Source organism: Heterodontus francisci, chromosome 47, assembly GCF_036365525.1.
Source record: "Heterodontus francisci isolate sHetFra1 chromosome 47, sHetFra1.hap1, whole genome shotgun sequence".
Lineage (NCBI taxonomy): Eukaryota > Metazoa > Chordata > Chondrichthyes > Heterodontiformes > Heterodontidae > Heterodontus > Heterodontus francisci.
Window position 1 is genome coordinate 8,946,434 of NC_090417.1, and position 23,206 is coordinate 8,969,639.

A 23,206-nucleotide genomic window follows, 5' to 3' on the forward strand; every position below is an offset into this window, starting at 1 on the left:
GAACGTAGGATGAGCTATACCTATTCCCATGTGATAAAGTTGAACCCTGCCTGGATTCGAAGGTTCCTAACAGGACATGGATTGGTGTTGACAGATACATCAGCTGCTTTCCTGGATCAACTATGTGGTATGCCATGGCATTGCCCATCTTGGCCAACACTCAGAGTGGCATAGCATGACCACATCAAGATCCTACCATCTGAATCAATTTCCCCCACCATCCATAAAACCTTAATGCTCCTGCCCTTTCTAGCACCTTCCCCACACACACACAGGGTGCCTAGTGTGCCATTGCCCCGACAAACACAGAGCGTACACTATTAACAGAAGGATGGTACACGGTACCTCCCTTCATGCCAGCACAGCTTTCCCTCCAGTAATCCCAGACACCCTCCCTTCCAGAATGCAGTTAGACCCATGTATATCCCCCCCTCCCTCCTCCCTTTAAGAATGCAGAGTTGGACCCCTGCATATCCCCCCTCCCTTTAAGGATGCAGTTAGACCCCTGCATATCCCCCCTCACTTTAAGAATGCAGAATTAGACCCGTGTATCCCCCCTCCCTTTAAGGATGCAGAGTTAGACCCCTGTGTATTCCCCCGCTCCTCCCTCCCTTTCAGAATGCAATTAGAACCCTGAATATCCCCTGTCCCTCCTCCCTTCTGTAATGCAGAGTGAGACCCCTGAATAACACAACTTACCTTCGCTGGTGACAACTTCTGCCTCTGAAGACCCGCCAGCTTTTCAGATCGTGAAGGGGACGGCACGTGACAGCTGCCCATTCAGCAAAAAATCCAGAGTGTCAGTGGAGAGGCGGCAGGCTGCATAATCAGCATAGGTAAGTACTCCTTACCATATGCTAATTGTGGTGCCGGCGCCGTGCGGCAGGGGAGGCTGCACCAAGGTCCCTCCGCCGCCAGTAATATGTGGCAGCCCTTCTCGACGTCGCAGGTCCTGCGCCGCGACCTGTGGCGTCAAGGAGCCAGTAAGATCCAGCCCGAGGTCAGACGGCAAGCTCTATAATCTATCAAGGTTGAAAGCGAAGACAAAAACACATTGCGTCCTGATCAGACAACTCCTGTATGCTGATGATGTTGTGCTAGTCACTCACACAGAAACTCAGCTACCAAGATTCATGGACTGTCCCTCCCATGCCTGTAACTTGTTCTCCTTGACAATAAGCGTCAAGAAAACCGTGGTCAGGGGATAAGGTGTTGCATCTCTGCCCCTGATCACACTAAATAACACCCGACTGCAAGTGGTTAGCAAATTCTACTACCTTGGGTGCATCGCTTGACGCAGAGCTCGATACAAGCATAGGGAAAGCAGCTACCACCTTTGGCCAACACACGAAATGCACATAGGAGAACACCAAGCTGACTCGAAGGACCAAGCTAATTATTTATAAGGCCTGTGTTCTCAGCACCTTGCTGTTTGGCTGAGAAACATGGGCGACTCATAGCTACCAGGAAAAGAAGCTCAATCATTTCCATTTTTGCTGTCTGCGGCACATTTTGGGTATATCCTGGCAGGACAAAATCACAAATGTGGCAAACCTCTCAAAGACAAAGCTTACAAGTGTGTTGGCACTAATCAAACAGAGGCAGCTTCGGTGGATCAGAAACATCCTGTCATAGGGAAGATGTTGGAAGCTGTTATTAAAGACATTGTAGTAGGGCACTTAGAAAATGGGCGGCATAGTGGCGCAGTGGTTAGCACCGCAGCCTCACAGCTCCAAGGACCCGGGTTCGATTCCGGGTACTGCCTGTGTGGAGTTTGCAAGTTCTCCCTGTGTCTGCGTGGGTTTTCTCCGGGTGCTCCGGTTTCCTCCCACAAGCCAAAAGACTTGCAGGTTGATAGGTAAATTGGCCATTATAAATTGTCACTAGTATAGGTAGGTTGTAGGGACAGGTGGGGATGTTTGGTAGGAATATGGGATTAGTGTAGGATTAGTATAAATGGGTCCATGTCTCCGTTATAAAGACGTCTGCAAACGCGACATGAAATCGTGTGACATTGATCACAAGTCGTGGGAGTCAGTTGCCAGCATTCGCCAGAGTTGGCGGGCAGCCATAAAGACAGGGCTAAATTGTGGCGAGTCGAAGAGACTTAGTAGTTGGCAGGAAAAAAGACAGAGGCGCAAGGGGAGAGCCAACTGTGCAACAGCCCCAACAAACAAATTTCTCTGCAGCACCTGTGGAAGAGCCTGTCACTCCAGAATTGGCCTTTATAGCCACTCCAGGCGCTGCTTCACAAACCACTGACCACCTCCAGGCGCGTATCCATTGTCTCTCGAGATAAGGAGGCCCAAAAGAAGAAAAAGAAGTATAAATGGGTGGTTGATGTTCGGCACAGACTCGGTGGGCCGAAGGGCCTGTTTCAGTGCTGTATCTCTAATCCAATCTAAAAAGTTCGAGGTAATCAGGCAGAGTCAACAAGGTTTTGTAAAAGGAAATCATGTTTAAACAATTTATTGGAGTTCTTTGAGGAAGTAACATGTGCTCTTGGTTCAGAAGATCAGGAAGCTGAATCAGTTTGCATGAAGATTAGGAACAAAAATGGTGAGAAAACGCTGGTGGGGGTAGTTTGCAGTAGTTAAACCGTTGGGCAGAACATTTGTTAGAAATAATCGGAGCTGGCAAAAAGGCATTGCAATAATCGTAGGGGACTTGAATCTTCATTTAGACTGGACAAATCAAATTGGCAAAGGTAGTCTGGAAGATGAGTTAATCGACGGCTTTCACGACAGTTTCCTGGAACAATATGTGGGGAACCAACTGGCAGTGGGAGCAGAGTCTTTACATGTTTTTATGGCAGAGGTAGACAGATCTTTGATAAGCAAGGGAGTGAAAGGTTACTGGGGGTAGGCGGGAATGTAGAGTTGAGGTTACAATCAGATCAGCCATGACCTTATTGTATGGCAGAGCAGGCTCGAGGGACAGAGTGGTCAACTCCTGCTCCTAATTCGTATGCTCTTTTGGAGATGGTCATTACCTGGCACTTGTGTGACGCCAATGTTACTTGCCACTTATCAGCCCAAGTCTGAATGCTCTCCAGGTCTCACTGAACATGGACTTGGACTGCTTCAGTATCTGAGGAGCTGCAAATGGGACTGAACAAATGGGGGGAGCGCAGGGGCTAGCACCACAGCCTCACAGCTCCAGCGACCCGGGTTCGGTTCTGGGTACTGCCTGTGCGGAGCTTGTAAGTTCTCCCTGTGACCACGTGGGTTTCCGCCGGGTGCTCCGGTTTCCTCCCACAGCCCAAGACTTGCAGGTTGATAGGTAAATTACCCCTAGTGTAGGTAGGTGGCAGGAGAATTGAAGGAAGGTGGGGATGTGGTAGGGGACATGGGATTCATGCAGGCCTGTTTCAGTGCTGCATGTCTCTGTGACGCTATTGTGCAATCAGTGAACATCCCCACTTCCAACCTTAGGTTGGAGGGAAGGTAATTGATGAAGCAGCTGAAGATGATTGGGCCGAGGACACGATCCTGAGGAATTCCGGCAGTGATGGGCTGGGATTGAGATGATTGGCCTCCAGCAACCACAACCATCTTCCTGTGCGCTTGGTATGACTCCACCTAGTGGAGAGTTATTCCTATTCCCGTCAATTTTGTTAGGGATCCTTGATGCCACACTCGGTCAAATACAGCCTTGATGTCAAGAGCAGTCACACTCACTTCCCCTTGCATTCAGTTCTTTTGTCCATGTTTGGACCAAGGCTGTAATGAGGTCATAATCCAAGTGGCCTGAGCACCCAAACTGAGCATAAATCAGCAGATTATTGCTGTGTAAGTGCCGCTTGATAGCAATATCAACAATACCTTCCATCATTTTATTTATTTTATTTACTAAGAGATACAGCACTGAAACAGGCCCTTCAGCCCACCAAGTCTGTGCCGACCATATTTTGCTGATGATAGAGAAGAGCCGTAATTGGCCAAATGGGACTTATCTTGCTTTTTGTCTAAGAGACATATTTGTGCAATTTTTCACCTTGTTGGGTAGATGCCAGTGTTGTAACTCTACTGGAAGAGCATGGCGAGGGACGTGGCTCGTTCCAGAGCACGAATCTTCAGTCCTGTCGCCGGGCTGCTGTCAAGGCCCACAGCCTTTACAGTATCTAGTGCCTTCAGCTCTTTCGTGAAATTACATTGAGTGAATCAAATTGGGTGTAGATTAGCATCAGTGAGACTGGAGAACTCAGGGTGTGCTGGGAGCATAATGGTCGTCACTGAACTAGTTATCCCAAGAAACAGGCTAATGTCCTGGGGACATGAGTTCAAATCCAAGCCTGGCAGCTGGTGGAATTTAATTTAAAGTAATTAATACATTCAATTAATAGATACAAGTCTAGAAGCTAACCTCAATAATGGTGCCATGAAACTATCAATTTCTTTTTAAAATATCTGTTTCGTTAAAGTCCTTGATGGAAGGAAATCTGCTGTCCTTACCTGGCTTGCCTACATGTGACTCGAGACCCACAGCAATGTTGTTGACTCTGAACTGGCCTCTGAAATGGCCAAGCAAGGCACTCAGTTGTCAAGGGCAATCATGGATGGACAACAAAGTGATGCCCACAATCAGTGTAAGAATTTTTTAAAAAAAGAGGCTGAGATGGATCATTCACTTGGCACTTCTTGTCTCATCAGCAAAGAAAAAGTCTTGGAGACACTTTGGGACTAAAAGCCAACAAATCCCCACGATCTGATATCCTACTTCCAAGGTTTCTTAAAAGAGGCAGCGACAGAGATAATGGATGCACTGGTTATGATTTTCCACAATTCCCTAGATTCTATAATGGGTAAAGCTGATTGGAAGTTCTCAAATGCAACTTCACTGTTTAAGAAAGAAGAATGAGAAAATAGCTGAAAATCTATTATGGAAGTCTTGACAGTACAGATTTAAAAAAAAATCATCAAAGTGAACATGGGTTTACAAAAGGGAAATCCGGTTTGATCAATTTATGAGTGCTTTTTGAGGATGTAACCAGTCGGATAGATAAAGAGGAACCAGTACATTTCCATCAGGGCTCATAGAGTTGCAGGTCATCAGGAAGCAGAGTAAGGATAAATGGCGCATTTTCAAGTTTGCTGCTTGTAACTCATGGAGTGCTTCAAGAATCAGTACTGGTGCCTCAGCTATTTGCAAACTATATTAACAACTTGGACAAAGAGACCGACAGTAATGTTGGCTGATGATACAAGATTAGGTGGGAATAAAGCTGAGGACAGAAACAGGCTGCAAAGAGGTTAAGTGAGTGGGCAACAAGGTGGCAGATGAAGTATAGTGTGGGAAAGTGAGAGGTTATTCACTTTGGTAGGAAGAGTAGAAAAGCAGAATTTTTTTTTAAAAGCCATAAAACTTCTAAATGTTGAATTTCAAAGAGACTTGGGTGTATTTGTAGAAGGAACACAAAGTTAGCACTCAGGGATAGCAAGCAATTAGGAAGGCAAATGACACGTTGGCCTTTATTGCAAGAAGATTGGAGCACAAGCAAAAGTATATCTTACTTTAATTGGACAGGGCTTTGGTGACATACCTGGAGTACTGTATACAGTTTTGATGTCCATAATTAAGAAAGGATATAATTGTATTGGAAGCAATACAGCGAAGGTTCACTAGATTGGTCATTGGGATGAAAGGCTGAGTAAATTAGGCCTAAAGTCTCGAGTTTAAAACAATGAGATGTGAGCTTATTGAAACATACAAGATACTGGAGGGGCTTGACAGAGGAGATTCTCTGGCTGGGGAATCTGGAACACAGCGGGCACAGCCTCAGAATAAAGGGTCAATCATTTTGGACTGAGATAAGAAGAAACTTCCCGAGAGGGTTGTGAATCTTTTGAATTGTCTACTCCAGAGAGCTGTGGATGGTCTATCATTGAATGTATTCAAGACCAAAGTCGATAGATTTTTGATCGCTCAGGCAATCAAGGGCTATGGGGAGCAGGCAAGAAAGTGGAGTTGAGACAGATCAGCCATGATTGCATTAATGACATAGCAGACTCGAGGGGACACATGCTCCTATTTCTGATCGACACAATTTAGACTCTTATGTTCAAGTAGTATGTGACCAAACTTTTCTTACCTCACTTGTGTCGAAATTCATTTGCCAATTATACATCCATTATGCAAGTTTCATGTCATCTTATAATTCCTTGCAATCCTGCTCAGTTCTGACTATCCCTTGCAATTGGTGTTGTCTGCAAATTTAGAGTTTGTGGATTCCAAGATCTAAATCATTAACATATTGCAAACAAGCGATCCCATCATCGAGCATTGTGGGTTGCCCTGTGAAGCACCTTGAAACATGTTAATCCGGTCAAAGGTGCTATTTCAATACAAGTCATTGTTTGATCCCACTTCTCACCTTATGCCAACACAAATACTTACCTATTTTCCATACTGACTGCTTTTTCTCTTACAGCCAGCGAGCGATCCATTCTGCTACTTGTCCCAACTCCACATCCTCAGACCTTAGTCATTTATCTATTATGAGGTACCTTATCAAAGGCTTTTTTGGAAATCTACATGTTATAGTTACTGCATTACTTTTCAGCTACTTTCTCTTATGTTTCAGAGAATTTGTCTTCCTGCTTAGATGTTTTATCAATCTGTTCAGGACCTAAGTTTTCAATGTAATAGGGTGGACAAAAATATTCTAAGTTATTGATAACCAGCTAATGCTGTTAATGCTAATATACAAATGTGGCACCTCTGTTTGTGGGGGGGGGGGGGGGGGGGGGGAGAAGAAGAGACAGAGGGCAGGAGGCGAGAGGGAAGTTGGTCTGACGTCTGTCATTGGGAAGACTTTAGAATCCATTATTAAGGGGGTGGTAGCAGCACATCTGGAGGGTCGCGGTGCTGTCAGGCAGAGTCAACATGGTTTTGTGAAAAGAAATTGTTTTTGACAAATTTATTCAAGTGCTTTGAGGATGTATCAAGCAGCATGGATAAAGGGGAACCAGTAGATGCAGTGTATTTGGATTTCCAAAAGGCATTCACTGAGGTGCCACATAAAAGGTGATGATACAAGAGCTCATGGTATTGGGGGTGATATATTAGCATGGATAGAGGACTGGTTTAACTCGCAGGAAACAGAGTGACGGGATAAATGGGTCATTTTCAGGATGGCCAACTAACTAGTGTAGTGCAACATGCATCAGCGCTCAACTATTTATGTTCTATACTGATAACTTGGATGAGGCAACTGACTATTATCGCCAAATCGACGATACGAAGATAGGTAGAAAAGTTGTGAGGAGGATACAAAGAGTCTGCCTGATAGTGTGGTGGAGGCAGGTTCATTGAAGCATTCAAAAGGAAATCAGACGATTATCTGAGAAGGAAGAATGTGCAGGGTTATGGCGAGAAGGCGAGGGAATGGCACGAAGTGAACTGCTCTTTTGGAAAGCTGGTGCAGACACAATGGGCCAAATGGCCTCCCTCAGCGCTGTAACAATTCTGACCTAACTCCTCCAAAAGATGCAGTCATCTCTCACCTTGTGTTTCAGTTTAACTTCAAAGGGATACAGAATTATTCTTTCAAAAAAAAAAATTAGCAGATCAATTGTCAGCTTGCTAGGAAGCAGAAAGATTGTCTTTTATGTTCGAGTCCAGTCAGCAAGGGAGCTATACTCAAGTTGAAACTCGAGCACATTGCACCCTGTGAAAAGAGTGCAGTTTTATATTCTTTGCAGACAGAAAGTGAATGATATTATTTTATCTTTTGTGCGCTATAATTAAGTGTATGAATCGTTTTCTAATGCGACAATCTATGCATTTGCCCATTTACGATACAACTAGCTGCTGATTTCGAAAGCATTAGTCTGATAAAGCCTATTTTTTATTTTAAATTAAAGACAGCAGGAACGCAAGACAGCAGACAACACTTTCCTGTAGCCACGGTACAAAATAAGAGTTCTCTGTTGCAATCCCTGGGTTACGCAATGGATTATCTAGTTTCTGGGAAGCAATGAGATACAAGGCATTTTTTAAAACTAAAAAAAAAATCTGGTGTAAAAATCCAAACGAAAGACATCCGACGTACATTATGAAGGCAGCTTGTCAAGAAACACGCAGACAGCTTACAAGCAGCCCCACTGAAATATCAGGAGCTCAGTCAAGGTTCAATAAATTATAGTTTAAAATTGAACTTCAAAACCTCAAAGACTAGCAAATGCCGCTTCTTCACAATGAAATGAACCGAAGCCCTGTGAAATTAAAGTTCTCCAAAAGTTTCCTTCAAGCAATTAAAATGGGTAGAAAACATGGAACGGCAGAATATGCAGGGTTCATGGAACAGCCAAGTTTAAGGGCAAATTTCTATTTCTCCAGAAAGAAGTTGGGCCCCATGAAGTGCATTTTTTTTTATTATACAAATAATTGAACAACATTTACAACGTAAAAAAGGATACCGTCAAATGCTTTGAATCATGAACTTTGTTAAAAAAAAATCCAGACATTAGGTACGCAGCAGCACATGCCAAACTGATACTTCCTCCTATTTTAGAACACCCTGTACTGAAATCTAAACATTTGCAACAATTCCCCAGCTGTGGGGATGGGGCTGTGTTTCTAACTTTCATCAAAACAACGAACTATAAAGAGAGACAGAGACCTCCAATGAGAAATTTAAAAACCACCAGTGCAAGCTGCAATGACAGGGTTTCACGTTCTTGCACTAACTAGCTTAAAATGGCTCATGCATCAACTCCCTCAGGGATCAAGTCTGTGTAGAGCCACAGAAGACCAGTATGTTGATGTTAACTGGACATGCTGTAAAATTTCTCTCATGATTAAAACCTTATTGTTCATACTTTGGAAAACATGCCATTGAGACAAGGTTAAGGGGCTGAGTTTATAGTTTCAGAGCTAAACCTGAAAACATCGGATCATGTCTATTATTTTAGTCTAGCCTCTGGAGAAGGAAAGAACTCAAAATAGGAATATGGTCACACAGCTTGTTTCGCTCACCACATCACTACCTCTTGAACACCAACAGTAGCATTGTTGTAAAAGATGTGCAGCACTTGACAGTTTGCTCACTGTAAAGTGCACCATGAACATTCTGCATCTTGCTCCAACGGACACTGACAAGCAACAGTCTCCAATGGGACAAGTCAGAAGAAATCATTTAAAATACAAGCATCTATATGCGCTCAGTGACTGATATCCATCTCCACATGGTCTTCCTCAGCACAGAAAGCAGAGAAGCTGACTGGTTGACATTCAAGCGTCCGCAGGTTCACCAAACAGGCCTTTTGTGTTGTACAAAATTCTGGGACTGCGACCAACAGCAACCGTTGTCCATCTACACCTGAGAACAAAGATTATTTTCCTTAATTACTCCATAATTCTAACAAAAAACCCATCACAATCTGAAAGTGCAAGCCAAAAGGGCCAGCTGCTTCAGCTTCTTTTTGTTGTTTCTAATTTACTTCCTTCCCTCCTCCCAGCAAAAATGCAATAAGAAAGGGATCAAACAAGAGGGACAAAGATTGCATCCCAGCCACTTATACCTTTACCACTGATTGTGACAGAGACTCTCGCCCTACGGAAGCTCAAGATGAATAGCAGAAAGGATCGAACTTCTAAGCAAGTTTAAAAGTGATTACATTGTTGATTTCATCAAAGAAGCACTGCAGGGTTCTGTAGATCAACAACTTTCACATGCTTCTGCATTCCTCAAACAGCGCTCTCAAATGGTGACGATTCTGAAAGTGAATCTGTCCATTGGCTTCTCATCTGCCTTAAGAACTTTGGTAGCCATGGGTACTGAATGGCTCCTTTCACATACTGCATACCTGAAGTTCAAAAGAATACAGGACCTCGTGTCCAAAGCAATCCAAAAATAGAGCAAAAGGAAAAACCATATATGCTGGAAATAACAACATTTTAGAGGAAACAAAACAGGAGAAAGGGGGAAGGGAATAAATGCACAGATGAAAAGAAATTGAATGACCTGTCAACTGCTTGGATGAAGAATGCAAGATCTTTACATGGCAGAGGTGATGGTAACAGCACACTAAATGATGGATAAAAGACACCTGAAAGAGATATATGAGACAGAGTGTGCATACAGCTAAAGGGGGTAGAAAGGAAAGCATGAAAAATTAGCAATGCAGAGCAGGCTCCAGTGGTCCAGTCATCTGACAGACAAAAACATTATTGACACCAGGGGCACAGACCACCTGGCAATAATCTTTTGATCAGGGATTCCCCACTGCAAGTGCCAACCTGCTTACTCCTCTCCTTGCATATCCATATCTGCCAGCACATCCATCCCACAAATACAGAGGGCGTCCCTGTTTGAAGTTCCATGCAGAAACCAACGGGTGAGCAATAACATGCAATCCAATAAAGCAATCAAGATCAATCCAAAAAAATGCTTTCATTCGAAGTGAAGATATTTTGTCATAATTTCACCATGTATTATTTCAATATAGCTGAAATAATGTCGTCTGTAGAGCTACAAATTAAATGTTACAACAGTACAGCAACACTCTTGTTGCCAACTTCCAAATCTTGAAATATCAAAACTGTTTACCACGTTAACCGATGTATCTCACTTCGACGTCATATACTGGGCACAAGTTTGGGAATGGTTTTACTCAACACTGTGCTCTAGATTTGTAAATGAAAACCAAAACTAATTTTGATAATTTGAATGTAACAGAAGATTTCCACCATGTGGTTAAACTATTGCAGGCTTTCTAGATTTGTGTGTTTTGAACTACCTGATTGTATCACTAAAATCATTGGAACAAAAGGTCTTCTGCACTGCATTGAAGGCTATTCAGGTTGATATCCTCCAGTATTCAATTAGTGTAGTGTGAATCACAGACTGTTCCTAATTTCAAAAGTGTAGCAAATGCCAAGAAGAAATAAATGTGCTCAATTCTTCACAGCGACCTCAATTTGCCTCAAAAGGAAATCCATTTGAAAATCCATGCATTCAATGATTACAATTACATAGGTTCTCTAGTGTTGCTGAAAAGTTTATGGTGAAGGAACATGACTTTCAGAATTATGACAACTGAATCAGAAACCACTGAAACATTTCAAAGAGGACACACTTCTGATCTTGATGCTTCTCTGATATGAAAGAATTTGCTTTACTGTCGAACACCTAGGTGTCAAAATATTAGCTCCCCAAAGAACTGCACACTGTACATAACCTCTACTCCGAAAATCAATAGCACATAGGACAAATCCACTGCTTAAAATTATTTGGATTTCAGCAAACCCCGCATGTCGATTTTCAATTGCAAAATTCTTCCTCCCTTCTGCCCAAACAGAAATTATGCTTCTGCAGCTTGACGCGGTGAGCATTTCCATTTCTCTCGCTATATGCAACTTAATAAAACAATGGCCCCCACCTTTGACGATTTTTGATTTGAATGATGGTGCATTGCCACAGAAGTAAACATGCGGACACTCCTCTAAAACGAATGGGTCATTCATGTAGAATGGATAACATCCTAGGAACAATAAAAAGAAATTAAGACATGTTCCGATCGACAACACTGCGTCACCTTATCAGAACACTAAATTGCAACCGCAAGCACTTAGGCCATTATGTCCTGAGAAAGTACAGGTCTGAATGATATTATGTCCTACCAAAGGGTAGACACCATCTCATTTTCAACACTGCCTTTCAGCATAACATTGGAGGAATATCCTTTACAGAATGCCCAAGGATAAGTTAGTAACACTTATCTAGAATGCTAGAATGGTTATTGGGAAGTGTTATAATATTTGGGTGATATTTTGCTCTGTAAATTGTCATGCACACCAGAAGTGCAATTATACAAATTATGGACTAACTCTGAAGAGTTAGGAAACTGACTGTCTTTTAAAAATGAAGTCTATTTTAAAATCTGAACAGTGCTCTAAAATAGCTGCCGAAGAAAAGGGATTGGCCTTTGTGTATTCAAAATGTCTGACAAAGACAAGGGACAAATCTGCAAAGCTGAGAGGGGTCAACTGCACCCCATCCTAAAACTTTCCAAAATTGAATGTCTTCTTCTGAAAAAAAAAGGTGCGAGGTAGCCACCACCTGGTCCACGGTACAATTGCCATGGGGGAAAAGATCAAAATGTCCCCGACCAGGAAATGGGACGTAACGTAGTTTTACCTTAAGAGAGAGACAGAGAGAGACAGAGAGAGACACACAGAGAGAGACACACAGAGAGACACACAGAGAGACACACAGAGAGACACACAGAGAGACACACAGAGAGACACACAGAGAGACACACAGAGAGACACACAGAGAGACACACAGAGAGACACACAGAGAGACACACAGAGAGACACACAGAGAGACACACAGAGAGACACACAGAGAGACACACAGAGAGACACACAGAGAGACACACAGAGAGACACACAGAGAGAGAGAGACAGAGAGAGAGAGACAGAGAGAGAGACAGAGAGAGAGACAGAGACAGAGAGAGAGACAGAGAGAGAGACAGAGAGAGAGACAGAGAGAGAGAGAGAGAGAGAGAGAGAGGGAGAGAGAGAGAGAGAATCAACTTCGAACAGCTTATTTTCCAGCACGCCAGAAGGCACGTGCCCTGGAGAAACCTACATCTACATTCGACAGCAATGAACCAGAAATGACTCACCGTCTTCAACTGACTTTCAATCAAGACAGATGTCTACAATCATCTCAGGCCTGCACCCATTGAGACCTTGACTTCCAAGAGAATTCGACAGGCTTATCTTGACCTTCCACCCCACTTAAAAACATCACTTTCCCTTTTTATCTGTCTCGTGTGTGCATGTCGATGTGTGCGCAAATGCATTAGCAGATACAGTTGCGACAATTTCAGGATAAGGCAAAATGATCAATAAACAATTGATTTTCTGTTTGTTTTTTTTAAACGCTCCAAGAAAAGCAGTCACTGTGCATTTATTTGAAAAATACGACACCAATGGGTTAAACCCTGATAACAAAACACTTGCTGCGGTCAGGTGGGGAGTTGAACAGGAGGAACCACCCTTGAGGCACCACATTGCTGGAACAAAATACTTACCAAGGGTGTCAGGTGCAGTGGGACTCATGTGGCCAATACGTAAAGTCCACTCCAAGATCTCAAGGTAATCTTCCATACTGCTATAACAGAAAATGTCGTTCACGTTCTGTCCAGCTGTTCCCAGGAACCTAAACACAACCATTCCAAATTTAGCCTTTTACAGGTGGATTCATATGGCACATCAGCAGATTTTTTTCTGCTTCTATTTCTTGAATTGAGATTTTACTTGATATCCCATTAACAGGATAGAATAGCCATGTTTGACAGAATCCCTACAGTATTTAATCTCAACCAACCCTATTGTCACACAGAATCTCCCCCTTTATCCATACCTGACTCCATCAATGTCTGCTTGATAAGGATTGGTGACCAGTTGCATTGTGGGATAGGTAATAGCCCGAGGAAACATACAGCGGTGGAGTGGCTGCTGCGGCAAGGTGTAATTCGTCGGATCAAATTCTCCAGGCATGCAATCAACAGGGACTGAAGCCTGCAGCGAAACAAAAAAAAACTTTATTTCTGCTTTTCAGTAATTTAATTAACCTGCACACATCTGGGTAACATTAAGAGGCAGGTTTAACAAAGTGCTGCAAGGTCCATTATTCCCCACCAAATACCTTCAAAACAAATATTTACAGCAGCAAAAAACTATTAAGTGAGTGAAATACATACACTCAGCTGCACCAGGATCTCATCCAGCATTTTAATGGCTTCCACACTGGCTGCCTGCGTCTTCTTCGTTAGATATTTTGCCTGAAACACAGGGTTACCAAGTTATCATGCCAATATCTGTCAGACAAGGAAATGTAAAAATACCTTACATCAGCTGTGATGATTGCATCTGCCAGGCTCATATTTTAATGTTGGCAATGACATCATTCCAATAATTGACATGCAACACACAAATTGATAAAGAAATCAGCCCAAGCCGCAGCATTCCTCAAACACTGTCCAACCTAAAATCATTGGTCTCAGTAGTTCTTTTTTTAAGAGCAATTACAGTATTTAAGAAACAAATTTTTTCAAAATAGAGATATATTTAGGTGATATGATGCTCTGTGGAAAATTACAATGAACCTACTACCAATCCTTCAAATTGAGAAGTGCTAAGGGGAAAAAATTACCACTTCAAACAAACTCTGCTATTTGGTATTTGAACCTGGGAAAATACTCATTTTTTTCAATACTCAAAGCTCTGAGTTAAATTTGCCTGCTTCTGACCATTTGCCTTGCAAATTTTAAGGAGTGGATGGTCAACTTCCAAATTTGCTGGTTGGGAGATTTGCTTCATGCCATGTGTTCTTTTCCCATTGGAAGTACGGAGAACATGACCATTTGTTGAAACTCTGGCTGCTTACCTTGATGAAAGAGTCTTTGTTCTGCATATTCCGACTGAGAAGATTTCCTGCTAAAATCACACGGGAGATATTCGCAGCACTGCTCTGCTCGCCCTCATCTCCCAATTGACCTGTTACCATGTCGACTAGAAGCTGCATGCCAAGAAGACTGTCTGCATTCTTTCCACCCAGGCCAAGACCCGAGGCTAATAAAACATACCTTGAAACGGCAAATAATGCACAATTAATGCTCAGAACTAGTCGCGACTCTAAACTGCAGGTTTGAAGATCGTGAAGCAAAGAAGTAAAAAAAAAATGATCAGACAATTTGTTCATTACGAAGTGTTTAAATTGGGAGGTGAGGCGTAAAGGAGGACAGTCACTCAAAGTTGTGGAAAAATGTGGAAGAACACTGAAGCAGACATCATACAAAGCTGATGAAAAGAGGATGAACTTCTGAAGGAAAATATGCTATTGAGAGATATGGTACAGATATACATTTGATATGAAAAGCTCGAAATGATGAACCTAAAGATCTTTTCTACTTGTACGTAAATACTTGCTTGGAATTTCTCATGCTGAATAAATAGAATTAGAGAACAATCGACATTTAGTGGTGCAGAATAACATACTTAATCAAATCAGACTGGCACCTGTCACTCAACTCGAGATATATAGTTGAAATTGATTAATTTGTTTTTCAAAAACAGTAATGCAAAAGTGTTCCCATCACCTATCAGTACTGGGTCCTGCCATTTGCTGCTGTGGTGGAAGGTCAGCAGTACAAAGATCTTCTACTAAGAATTTTCCATCACCCTGCTCGGCTCCAAAGAATGCAACAACTGCTCCTGGTAAACAAGCCACATGAACAAGTTAGATTCATAATTAGCCCTGCGATACTAACCGCATTATTGCTGACTGCAGTGGTAGACACAAATGTGGAAGTGAGCAGAAAGGCATGGCACTATGCTTAATGGGAAATATAGCCAAGTAAGGAATAGTAGCTTTGCTGAGCTTCGATTTTAAGTGGCAGAAACCACAATGAGATAGTTAAAAGTAAAAGCTGAGTGCGTGAGATTGTGAAGATTAGCCGACACCGGTAATTGCAAAGACATCTGTTCTTTATGGCCTGATTGTGTGACTCCCTGTGGTTTGGAACAAATGGACTCCTGTGAATCAAATGATGTCCATCCCTCTGTGAGTGATAAGGAGTGCTAGGCCCCTCTTATCTTCGTGAACTGCCACTACTTGATGTAGCTGCAGACTGCACGAAACACTCAGGAATGTACACCTAATAGAGATAGCAGGATGCGCCGCAATTACTTGTCACAAGGTAGAAACAGAACTCATGATCAATGTAGGGAGTGAGACCAGAATGTTTATCGATGATTCCTATGCTCTTGCTAATTAGCTTGCTTGTCCACTTTCTTTTATCTTGCTGGTACAAAACAATATTTTATTAGTAACAAGTATGTATTGAGAATGGAGTGTATTGTTAACCTCAGTAACAGATGTACTGCATGTCACCACGTGGGTGAAGTCGAATTCTAACGCACTGATTGGTTAAACAAGGAGGTGTAGCATGAATCTTAATGTATAAACAGTAGTACCTGTATCACAAACTTCACTTACTCTCGTGGACCCAACAGACTCTGGTGGAGTCAGTGTCGTTGTATTAGAGTAAGTCAGCCGGCTAATAAAGTAATTGATTTTACCGACACATCCGACTCAGTACATTTACTGAACCAGACTGAATGCAAAAAGAACTCAGATTTACACAAACATTATCACGAATATTTCAACAACTAAATAATCTCAAATGAACCACTGAATGACAGGATGAAGACGACATGACAAAGGATTTCAAGTTCAAAAAATAAAGTTGGGAAGAGTGTTTAACAAAATTATTTTGAATAATGACAATCAAAAACCATCAGTCCAAGCAGAACACCCACATCACAATAAACGCATCCAGATAACAGAAACAATGAAAACAAGAAATGCTGGAAATACTCAGCAGGTCTGGCAGCATCTGTGCAGAGAGAAACAGAGTTAACGTTTCAGGTCAGTGACCCTTCTTCAGAACCCACAGATCTGGTTTCAAAGCTATACCTACAATTTTTCCAACCTGCAAACTAAAGAAAAAATTCACATTATCTCCAATCTCCAACCCTTTTGCTGGTCCCAATTTACAGAATCTTTAGAGTGCCAAAACTTTGAGACACCTTCAAGTAAACAAGGCAACTTTCAGAGCACTAAACTGAATTTACAATGTTTTTCCCCTTTAATTGGCTGTGCTGCCACTTCAAATGCCTCCTACTGCCATCGGGGCAAGTGACCTCTTACCAGGTCTACATCAATATTGCTCTCCTGCCAACTACAAGAAAGCAACAAAGAGTAGTTCTCAATAACGGTGCACTCAACCTTCCCCAGGAAAAGGTACATACTCAAGGCTTTGCACCCCATCCAGAGAAAATCAATCCTATGTTCCTCCAACCTTAGATACCACATATCTAGATCTATCTCATTGCCAAACTCGATAATATATTAAACACTGACTGGTTATATGCAATCACATGAATGAGAAACAAGAGATTTGGGCTAAATGGAACTGTAGGTCCACACCTACACATCACGATACCAGAACTGATCACAGCACCACAAAAAAAGAAACCTTTTTCTGAACAGATAGACATTTTTCAATGCTGCTTCCAACCGCACCTGTAACAAATTTCTGGACATCAATCTCTCCCTCCAATTTGATTCGTTGCAACTCATCCTCTAGAATCAGCTCATCTAGTTGGTCTGTGTACTTTGTACGTGCTGGTTGAGGTAACAGGTGGTGCTAAAAGAAAAACATAGTATTTAATATTTTTGGAGAAGCGATGAATCCTCCTAATTCAGTGTCACTGACCATTAACTTGTCACGCTAAGTACCAACAAGCAGAGCCCAGTAGTTCAATTCCTGCTCCAATCAGTTTTTAATTCAAAGCCACATGAAACAATGTATGTCTGGCATTTCCCAATGGTGAGAGAAAATCAGATGAAAGTCACACCTGAGTAGTCGGGTCCAAGGAGCATGAATGATTAGCTGTGAACACAACCTTCTAGCTGTAGAAGTCAGACAATGAATAAAAAGGGGGTAATAGAAACAAAGGAAAACTTTACACCTGCACTTCAAGACAACGTACTACCTACGTGAAAAGCCGCTTGCCTCTGATGTTCCTTTCCCCAACTGAAATTAGCACAGTGTTTTGACCGGAAGTTGATTCGCACTAAAGTTATTATTTCTCAGCAGAAAAAGACTCGTACCTTATTCTAGGAATACTAAAAAAATTGATAAACCTCATCATGCATCTAACTAAGTCAAATCTAAATTTGCTAATCAGCAATAGCACTACATCAGCTATCTATATATTAACTGTCATTTCAGAATAGGACAGTATTGCCAGTAGTTCATATATCTGAGCATCACCACAGTGGTAATGACAATTCCATTCCCACACATTCCAGTCTTAGATCCTTGACTGTGGAAAGTAACATAGATGGTTTGGTGTTCCTTCCATGAAAAAAAAAGGAAGCATTTCCCTGGTCTTCTCTTGATGGCAACTAAAAGCGGCATAAGCAAAGATTCAGGCACATGGCCAAGGAGATTACAGAAAGCTCATGCTCAAGAAACTCAATACGATTTGCTCCCAAAGTCAGCCTCCTACCTCTTCACTGATTTCTCGCAGAATAGATGGTTTCAACTCCATGTGTTTAAAGAGGGTCCCAATCACACAACATTTCTCCCCCACCTGCAGCTCACACAGCTTCTTCAGTGGCACATCTGCTCCTGTAAGACATAACACAGGACATCAGTGCCTGGGAGACACCAGCTCTGCTTTTTTAAGATTCAGATTGTACTACTTTGAGGTTTCATTTCACTATACTCTTCACAGAACTCAAAAGATAGAAATGTTTCCATTCATTTTCAAGGAACATTGGCAAAAAAACAATGCAAAAAATAAAAAACTATCTGGAAAGGGTTCCCACAACAGCTAACGATAGGTGCAGCCACTTCCAAAACATTAGCTAATTTTAAGCCAAGAATCAAAATCAGCAGATTCTATCTGTACCACTGTTCGACACTGTGGTTCATAAAGACAAAGACAGGTTCAAACAATGCAGAAGTCTTTATGGTCCTGTCCATGCCCTCTCCTGCCACTGCACTGCCCGTACCACTCCCCTAACAGTACCCTGCCAGTATCCCACTAATCTCCCCCACACTACTCTGCCCGCATCTCTCAAACACACATCCACCTGCACACTAGCCTGCCGATACCCCCACCAAACCCCCGCATGACCCTGCCTGCACCCCCACAGCACCGCTCTGCCGGGAATCCCTCAGCTCCCCCCCTCGCCATCCTGCCATTCCCCCCAAGCACACCACTCCCGCACTACTCTGCCTGCACCCCTCAAGCACACCCACTGCACCAGCACACCCATACCCCACTAACACAACTCCCAGATCCACTGCACGTGCCCAAGCAGTATGCAAAGCACCACCCTGCCCACACCCACCCCACACATATCTTCCCCTACCCTCTCTCAATCCCCCACACCATCCTGTCTGAATCCCCGTCATATCAACACACTGCCTGGCGCATACCGCCGTACCCCCTGACACCCTCCAAGCTCCCTCCCACCCTCCCCGTTCCCGCCTCAAATCCCTCATGCCCTGCCCCGCTTCCCCCCCTCGCCCTGCCCCGCTTCCCCCCCTCGACCTCACGCCCTGCCCCGCTTCCCCCCCTCGCCCTGCCCCGCTTCCCCCCCTCGCCCTGCCCCGCTTCCCCTCCCTCGCCCTGCCCCGCTTCCCCCCCTCGCCCTCACGCCCTGCCTCCCCCCCTCGCCCTCACGCCCTGCCCCGCTTTCCCCCCCTCGCCCTGCCCCGCTTCCCCTCCTCGCCCTGCCCCGCTTTCCCCCCTCGCCCTCACGCCCTGCCCCGCTTTCCCCCCTCGCCCTCACGCCCTGCCCCGCTTCCCCTCCTCGCCCTGCCCCGCTTCCCCTCCTCGCCCTGCCCCGCTTCCCCCCCTCGCCCTGCCCCGCTTCCCCCCCTCGCCCTGCCCCGCTTCCCCCCCTCGCCCTGCCCCGCTTCCCCCCCTCGCCCTGCCCCGCTTCCCCCCCTCGCCCTCACGCCCTGCCCCGCTTCCCCCCCTCGCCCTCACGCCCTGCCCCGCTTCCCCCCCTCGCCCTCACGCCCTGCCCCGCTTCCCCTCCTCGCCCTGCCCCACTTCCCCCCCTCGCCCTCACGCCCTGCCCCGCTTCCCCCCCTCGCCCTCACGCCCTGCCCCGCTTCCCCTCCTCGCTTCCCCCCTCCCGCCTCAAACCACCCCCCTCGCCCCCTCACATTTTCCCCCTCACACTCACCCCACTTCTTTCTGGCTCTCTCCGCGATGACAGGTCGCAGCTGCAGGAGGCGGCTGGCGTAGATGTGGGCGTACTGCCGGTTGAAGCTACGCTCGCCCAACGTGAAGCAGCCAGAGCAATTGGTGTAGGAGGAGGTGGAGACTCGGTCAAAGGTTGGGCCCGACTGGGCCGTGAGCGGGGCCGACAGAAGAGTCCGCTCTTTCTGGGCCGCCCACTCAGAAAACATAGCACAGCTCTGAGGAGCGGAGAGACAGAAGAAGCTGGGCTGAGAAATAATTTCCCTCATAAATTCTCATCAGCTCACTTTATAAATGATATTCCCAGCGAGGCGCCGCACAGAACCGCTTTGAAAGGCTTCTGCTAACACAGGCCTCAGTCACACGCTGCAGTGTTTTCACTTTGGCGGCCGCTCCGCTGGGAGATTCCCGCCAAGCGGCGCGCGCTCTCACACGTCACCAACCGCCGCCTCAGCCTGGGGGGGGGGGGGGTGGGAAGACCATACGGCTGCCATCTTGTTGCGGGGCGCAAAATAGCAGCGATTCGTGGGCGGGGCAAATTTAAAGGTTGTCCGTCTTGGGCAAAGGAATTGCTCCTCCGTTGTATACGTTTCTATTCCCTGACCTTTTTTCCCCCCAAAATCTCCCCGGCTGGAAACGACTCAATTTTCCAACTTTCATCTTTCCTTTCAAATGCCTCCAGGGGTTCGCCTCTTCCGAGGTTTCTGTCACCGTCTCCAGGCTGACATCGCTCGGAGATACCTGCGTTTCTCCAACTCTGACCTCGTGCGTCTTCCATTTCGTTGGTCCATCCACAGTTTCCAAGGGCTGAAGCTCTGGCATTCCCTCCCTAAACCTTTCCACCCTTTTCTCGCTCCAAAATCTGCAAGTTTGATGAATCTTGTGGTCATTTGTCAATTGGTGTCAACCTTTGTTTTCTAACACCCTGTGAAGCATTTTGGAACATTTTTTTATTTAGAGAAACAGCACTGAAACAGGCCCTTCGGCCCACCGAGTCTGTGCCGACCAAGAACCACCCATTTATACTAACCCTACAGTAATCCCCTCAAATCCCCGACCACCTACTTACACTAGGGGCAATTTTACAATGGCCAATTTACCTATCACCTGCAAGTCTTTGGTGGTGGGAGGAAACCGGAGCACCCGGCGAAAACCCACGCGGTCACAGGGAGAACTTGCAAACTCCGCACAGGCAGTACACAGAATTGAACCCGGGTCCCTGGAGCTGTGAGGCTGCGGTGCTAACCACTGCGCCACTGTATTTTAATATGTTAAAAGCACGATATAAACGAAAACTTTATTATTGCTATCTCATGTCTTTGTTTCCTGATGCATTCAATTGAGTAAATGAAGAGTATGTGATCAAGGGGGAATTAAAACTACCCCTGAATACCCAGTGAATCTGGCTCTCCTCCACACCTTCTTATGTTCAGCATGACAGTGAAGTCGCATCCTCAGGATCTGTAAAAACAACCAGAAATGAAAACAGTAAGTGCTGGAAATACTCAGCAGGTCTGGCAGCGTCTGTGGAGAGAAAAGCAGAGTTAATGTTTCAGGTCAGTGGGCTTATAATCAATATTAGTGGACAGCGATGGAGACAGACAGTCGTCCGAGAAGGACTTTTCTTCTCATCCAGTGAGTGTGGATTTAGGTACTGTTATGAAAGTGCTTCCATTTTTAAATATTTTTTGAGGACTCATGTTTTTGAATTTTGGAGATGGATTCATTGGAGGACTGATGTGATTCCATAGATGCTGCATTTTTTAAAAGGGTCACTGGAAGGGCTCTGTTTAAAATCATTTACTAGATGGCACATGTTTTCAGCTAAGTAAACAACAGATGCCTTCTGAGAACAGAGTTGTTTAGTGAGAAGTGACATGTCAAGATTTATGGTGCTCAAGAGTGGGTTTCATTTTTAAATACTGTTTTGAGTCAGTTGGGTTTCTGGCCTGCTGAAAGAAACACCCAGCTCATCTTTTCTCCTCCTCTCTGGGAAACCCTAAAAAAAAATCCAATGAGTGATAGGTATAACACCTGATGCCACATTTCTCCCAAGAAGCTTCTGGAAGACTTCCTCTTGACATCTCCTGAACTGCTTCTGAAAAGATCCCAGTGACCCGTCTACATGTACTCGGGCACCAGACCTAATGCCATCTGGAACATTGCAAATCTTATCCTTTTTCTTCAAGAATCAACAGGTACTTTGGCCAAAGCATCCTTATTTTTCCTTGAAACGGGATGTGTGTGTGTTGGGTATTCAGAAGGGAATATATATTTAATGTCACATTTCAAACTGTTAAAGCTTTGCATCTTGATTGATTCAGTCTTGTTTTATAATAAATTAATACTTTTTTTGTTTGCTAAAGAGACCTGGTTGGTGGATTTTATTCTAAAATAAAAATAGAGTAATTAATTGGCCGGGTAAACATTTAAGTGTATGTTGTGACCTGTGCAGAAGTGGAAGTAGAGAAAGACAGTCACATGCTGCTGCCTCAGTTGTAACTCTGGAATATAGCTTTTTAAAAATCATGTGGTATTTGAGGCTGAAGCAAGATCTGTTCCCCATTCTTCTCTCATCAGCAGTTGTCTGGCAGGGATCTCCAAAGTTAACGAATTAACTAACAGAGATCATAACTATCAAAACCATATAAACCAACTGAAAAAAAACTTGTCGAATTGACTAAAGCTTCTAAGAAGGCTGACACAAGCACTAAAATGTTGAAACTTAAGAAGAGCCCTGACATATGAAATGGGCTTTGCAATATCAGCAGTATATATATATATATGACACTCCTTCACTTGGCAGGAAAAATATGATTCTGGAAAATCTTAAGGGGACAAGCAAATTTTGCAGGCAAAACCAGATCATCATCTCTTCACTAACTTATCTCAACAGTCATTCTCCCACATCCAAATCTCCACCACCCCACTGCACGGTACCGCTTCCAGACCCAGATTACAAAGTCACAATAGCCCATCCAACTCCCATCCTTTCACAAAGATACACTTCTCTAAACCTCCCAGTTTACTTTGGCACTCAATCTCTCTTCCCCATCTCAATTTAACCTGGCATTCATCTCTCCTTCAAACTCACTGGTCCTCTTCTTCCAGCCCCAGTCATACGGCATTCTCTGTCTTCATTCCTTATTAAAGCTGCCATTAACTTCTTCCTCCAGCTCAAAGCATCCCTGACTTCTGCTCTTGCCTTCATTATCATCCATTACCTCCCACCTGCATTGCTATATATTTCCTCCCCCTTCATCGCTCTCAATTCCCTCTCTCCACCACTGACTGCTCAGTCCCACTCTGACTTGAGTATAGCTGCTCGACTTGGCCACTCTCTCTCCCTTAAACACTGCCACCAGCATTAATGGTAGAGATTGTGACCTTACCATAC

General features: G+C 44.2%; 1 protein-coding gene across 1 annotated transcript; it reads right to left on the reverse strand.

Moving 5' to 3' along the window:
- Window positions 1–8,270: 8,270 nt before the first annotated feature.
- pold2 (polymerase (DNA directed), delta 2, regulatory subunit) lies at window positions 8,271–20,241 on the reverse strand. Its single transcript, XM_068023342.1, has 10 exons — window positions 19,793–20,241; window positions 18,097–18,218; window positions 17,105–17,228; window positions 15,117–15,231; window positions 14,405–14,603; window positions 13,719–13,799; window positions 13,379–13,536; window positions 13,047–13,174; window positions 11,385–11,486; window positions 8,271–9,322 (listed from the first exon to the last, which is right to left on the reverse strand). The coding sequence occupies exons 1-10, from the start codon at window positions 20,076–20,078 to the stop codon at window positions 9,165–9,167; spliced, it is 1,473 nt and encodes a 490-aa protein (XP_067879443.1). The 5' UTR covers window positions 20,079–20,241; the 3' UTR covers window positions 8,271–9,164.
- Window positions 20,242–23,206: the final 2,965 nt, after the last annotated feature.

Excerpts from the sequence above, each read along its gene's own strand:
- pold2 (XM_068023342.1), bottom strand. The coding sequence starts at position 20,078 with ATGAGGGAAATTATTTCTCAGCCCAGCTTCTTCTGTCTCTCCGCTCCT. Across the intron at positions 14,604-15,116 it reads GCAGGACCCAGTACTGATAG|GTATGTTTTATTAGCCTCGG; the intron begins GTGATGGGAACA and ends TGCCGTTTCAAG. Across the intron at positions 13,175-13,378 it reads GCAGACATTGATGGAGTCAG|GTTCCTGGGAACAGCTGGAC; the intron begins GTATGGATAAAG and ends GGTTGTGTTTAG.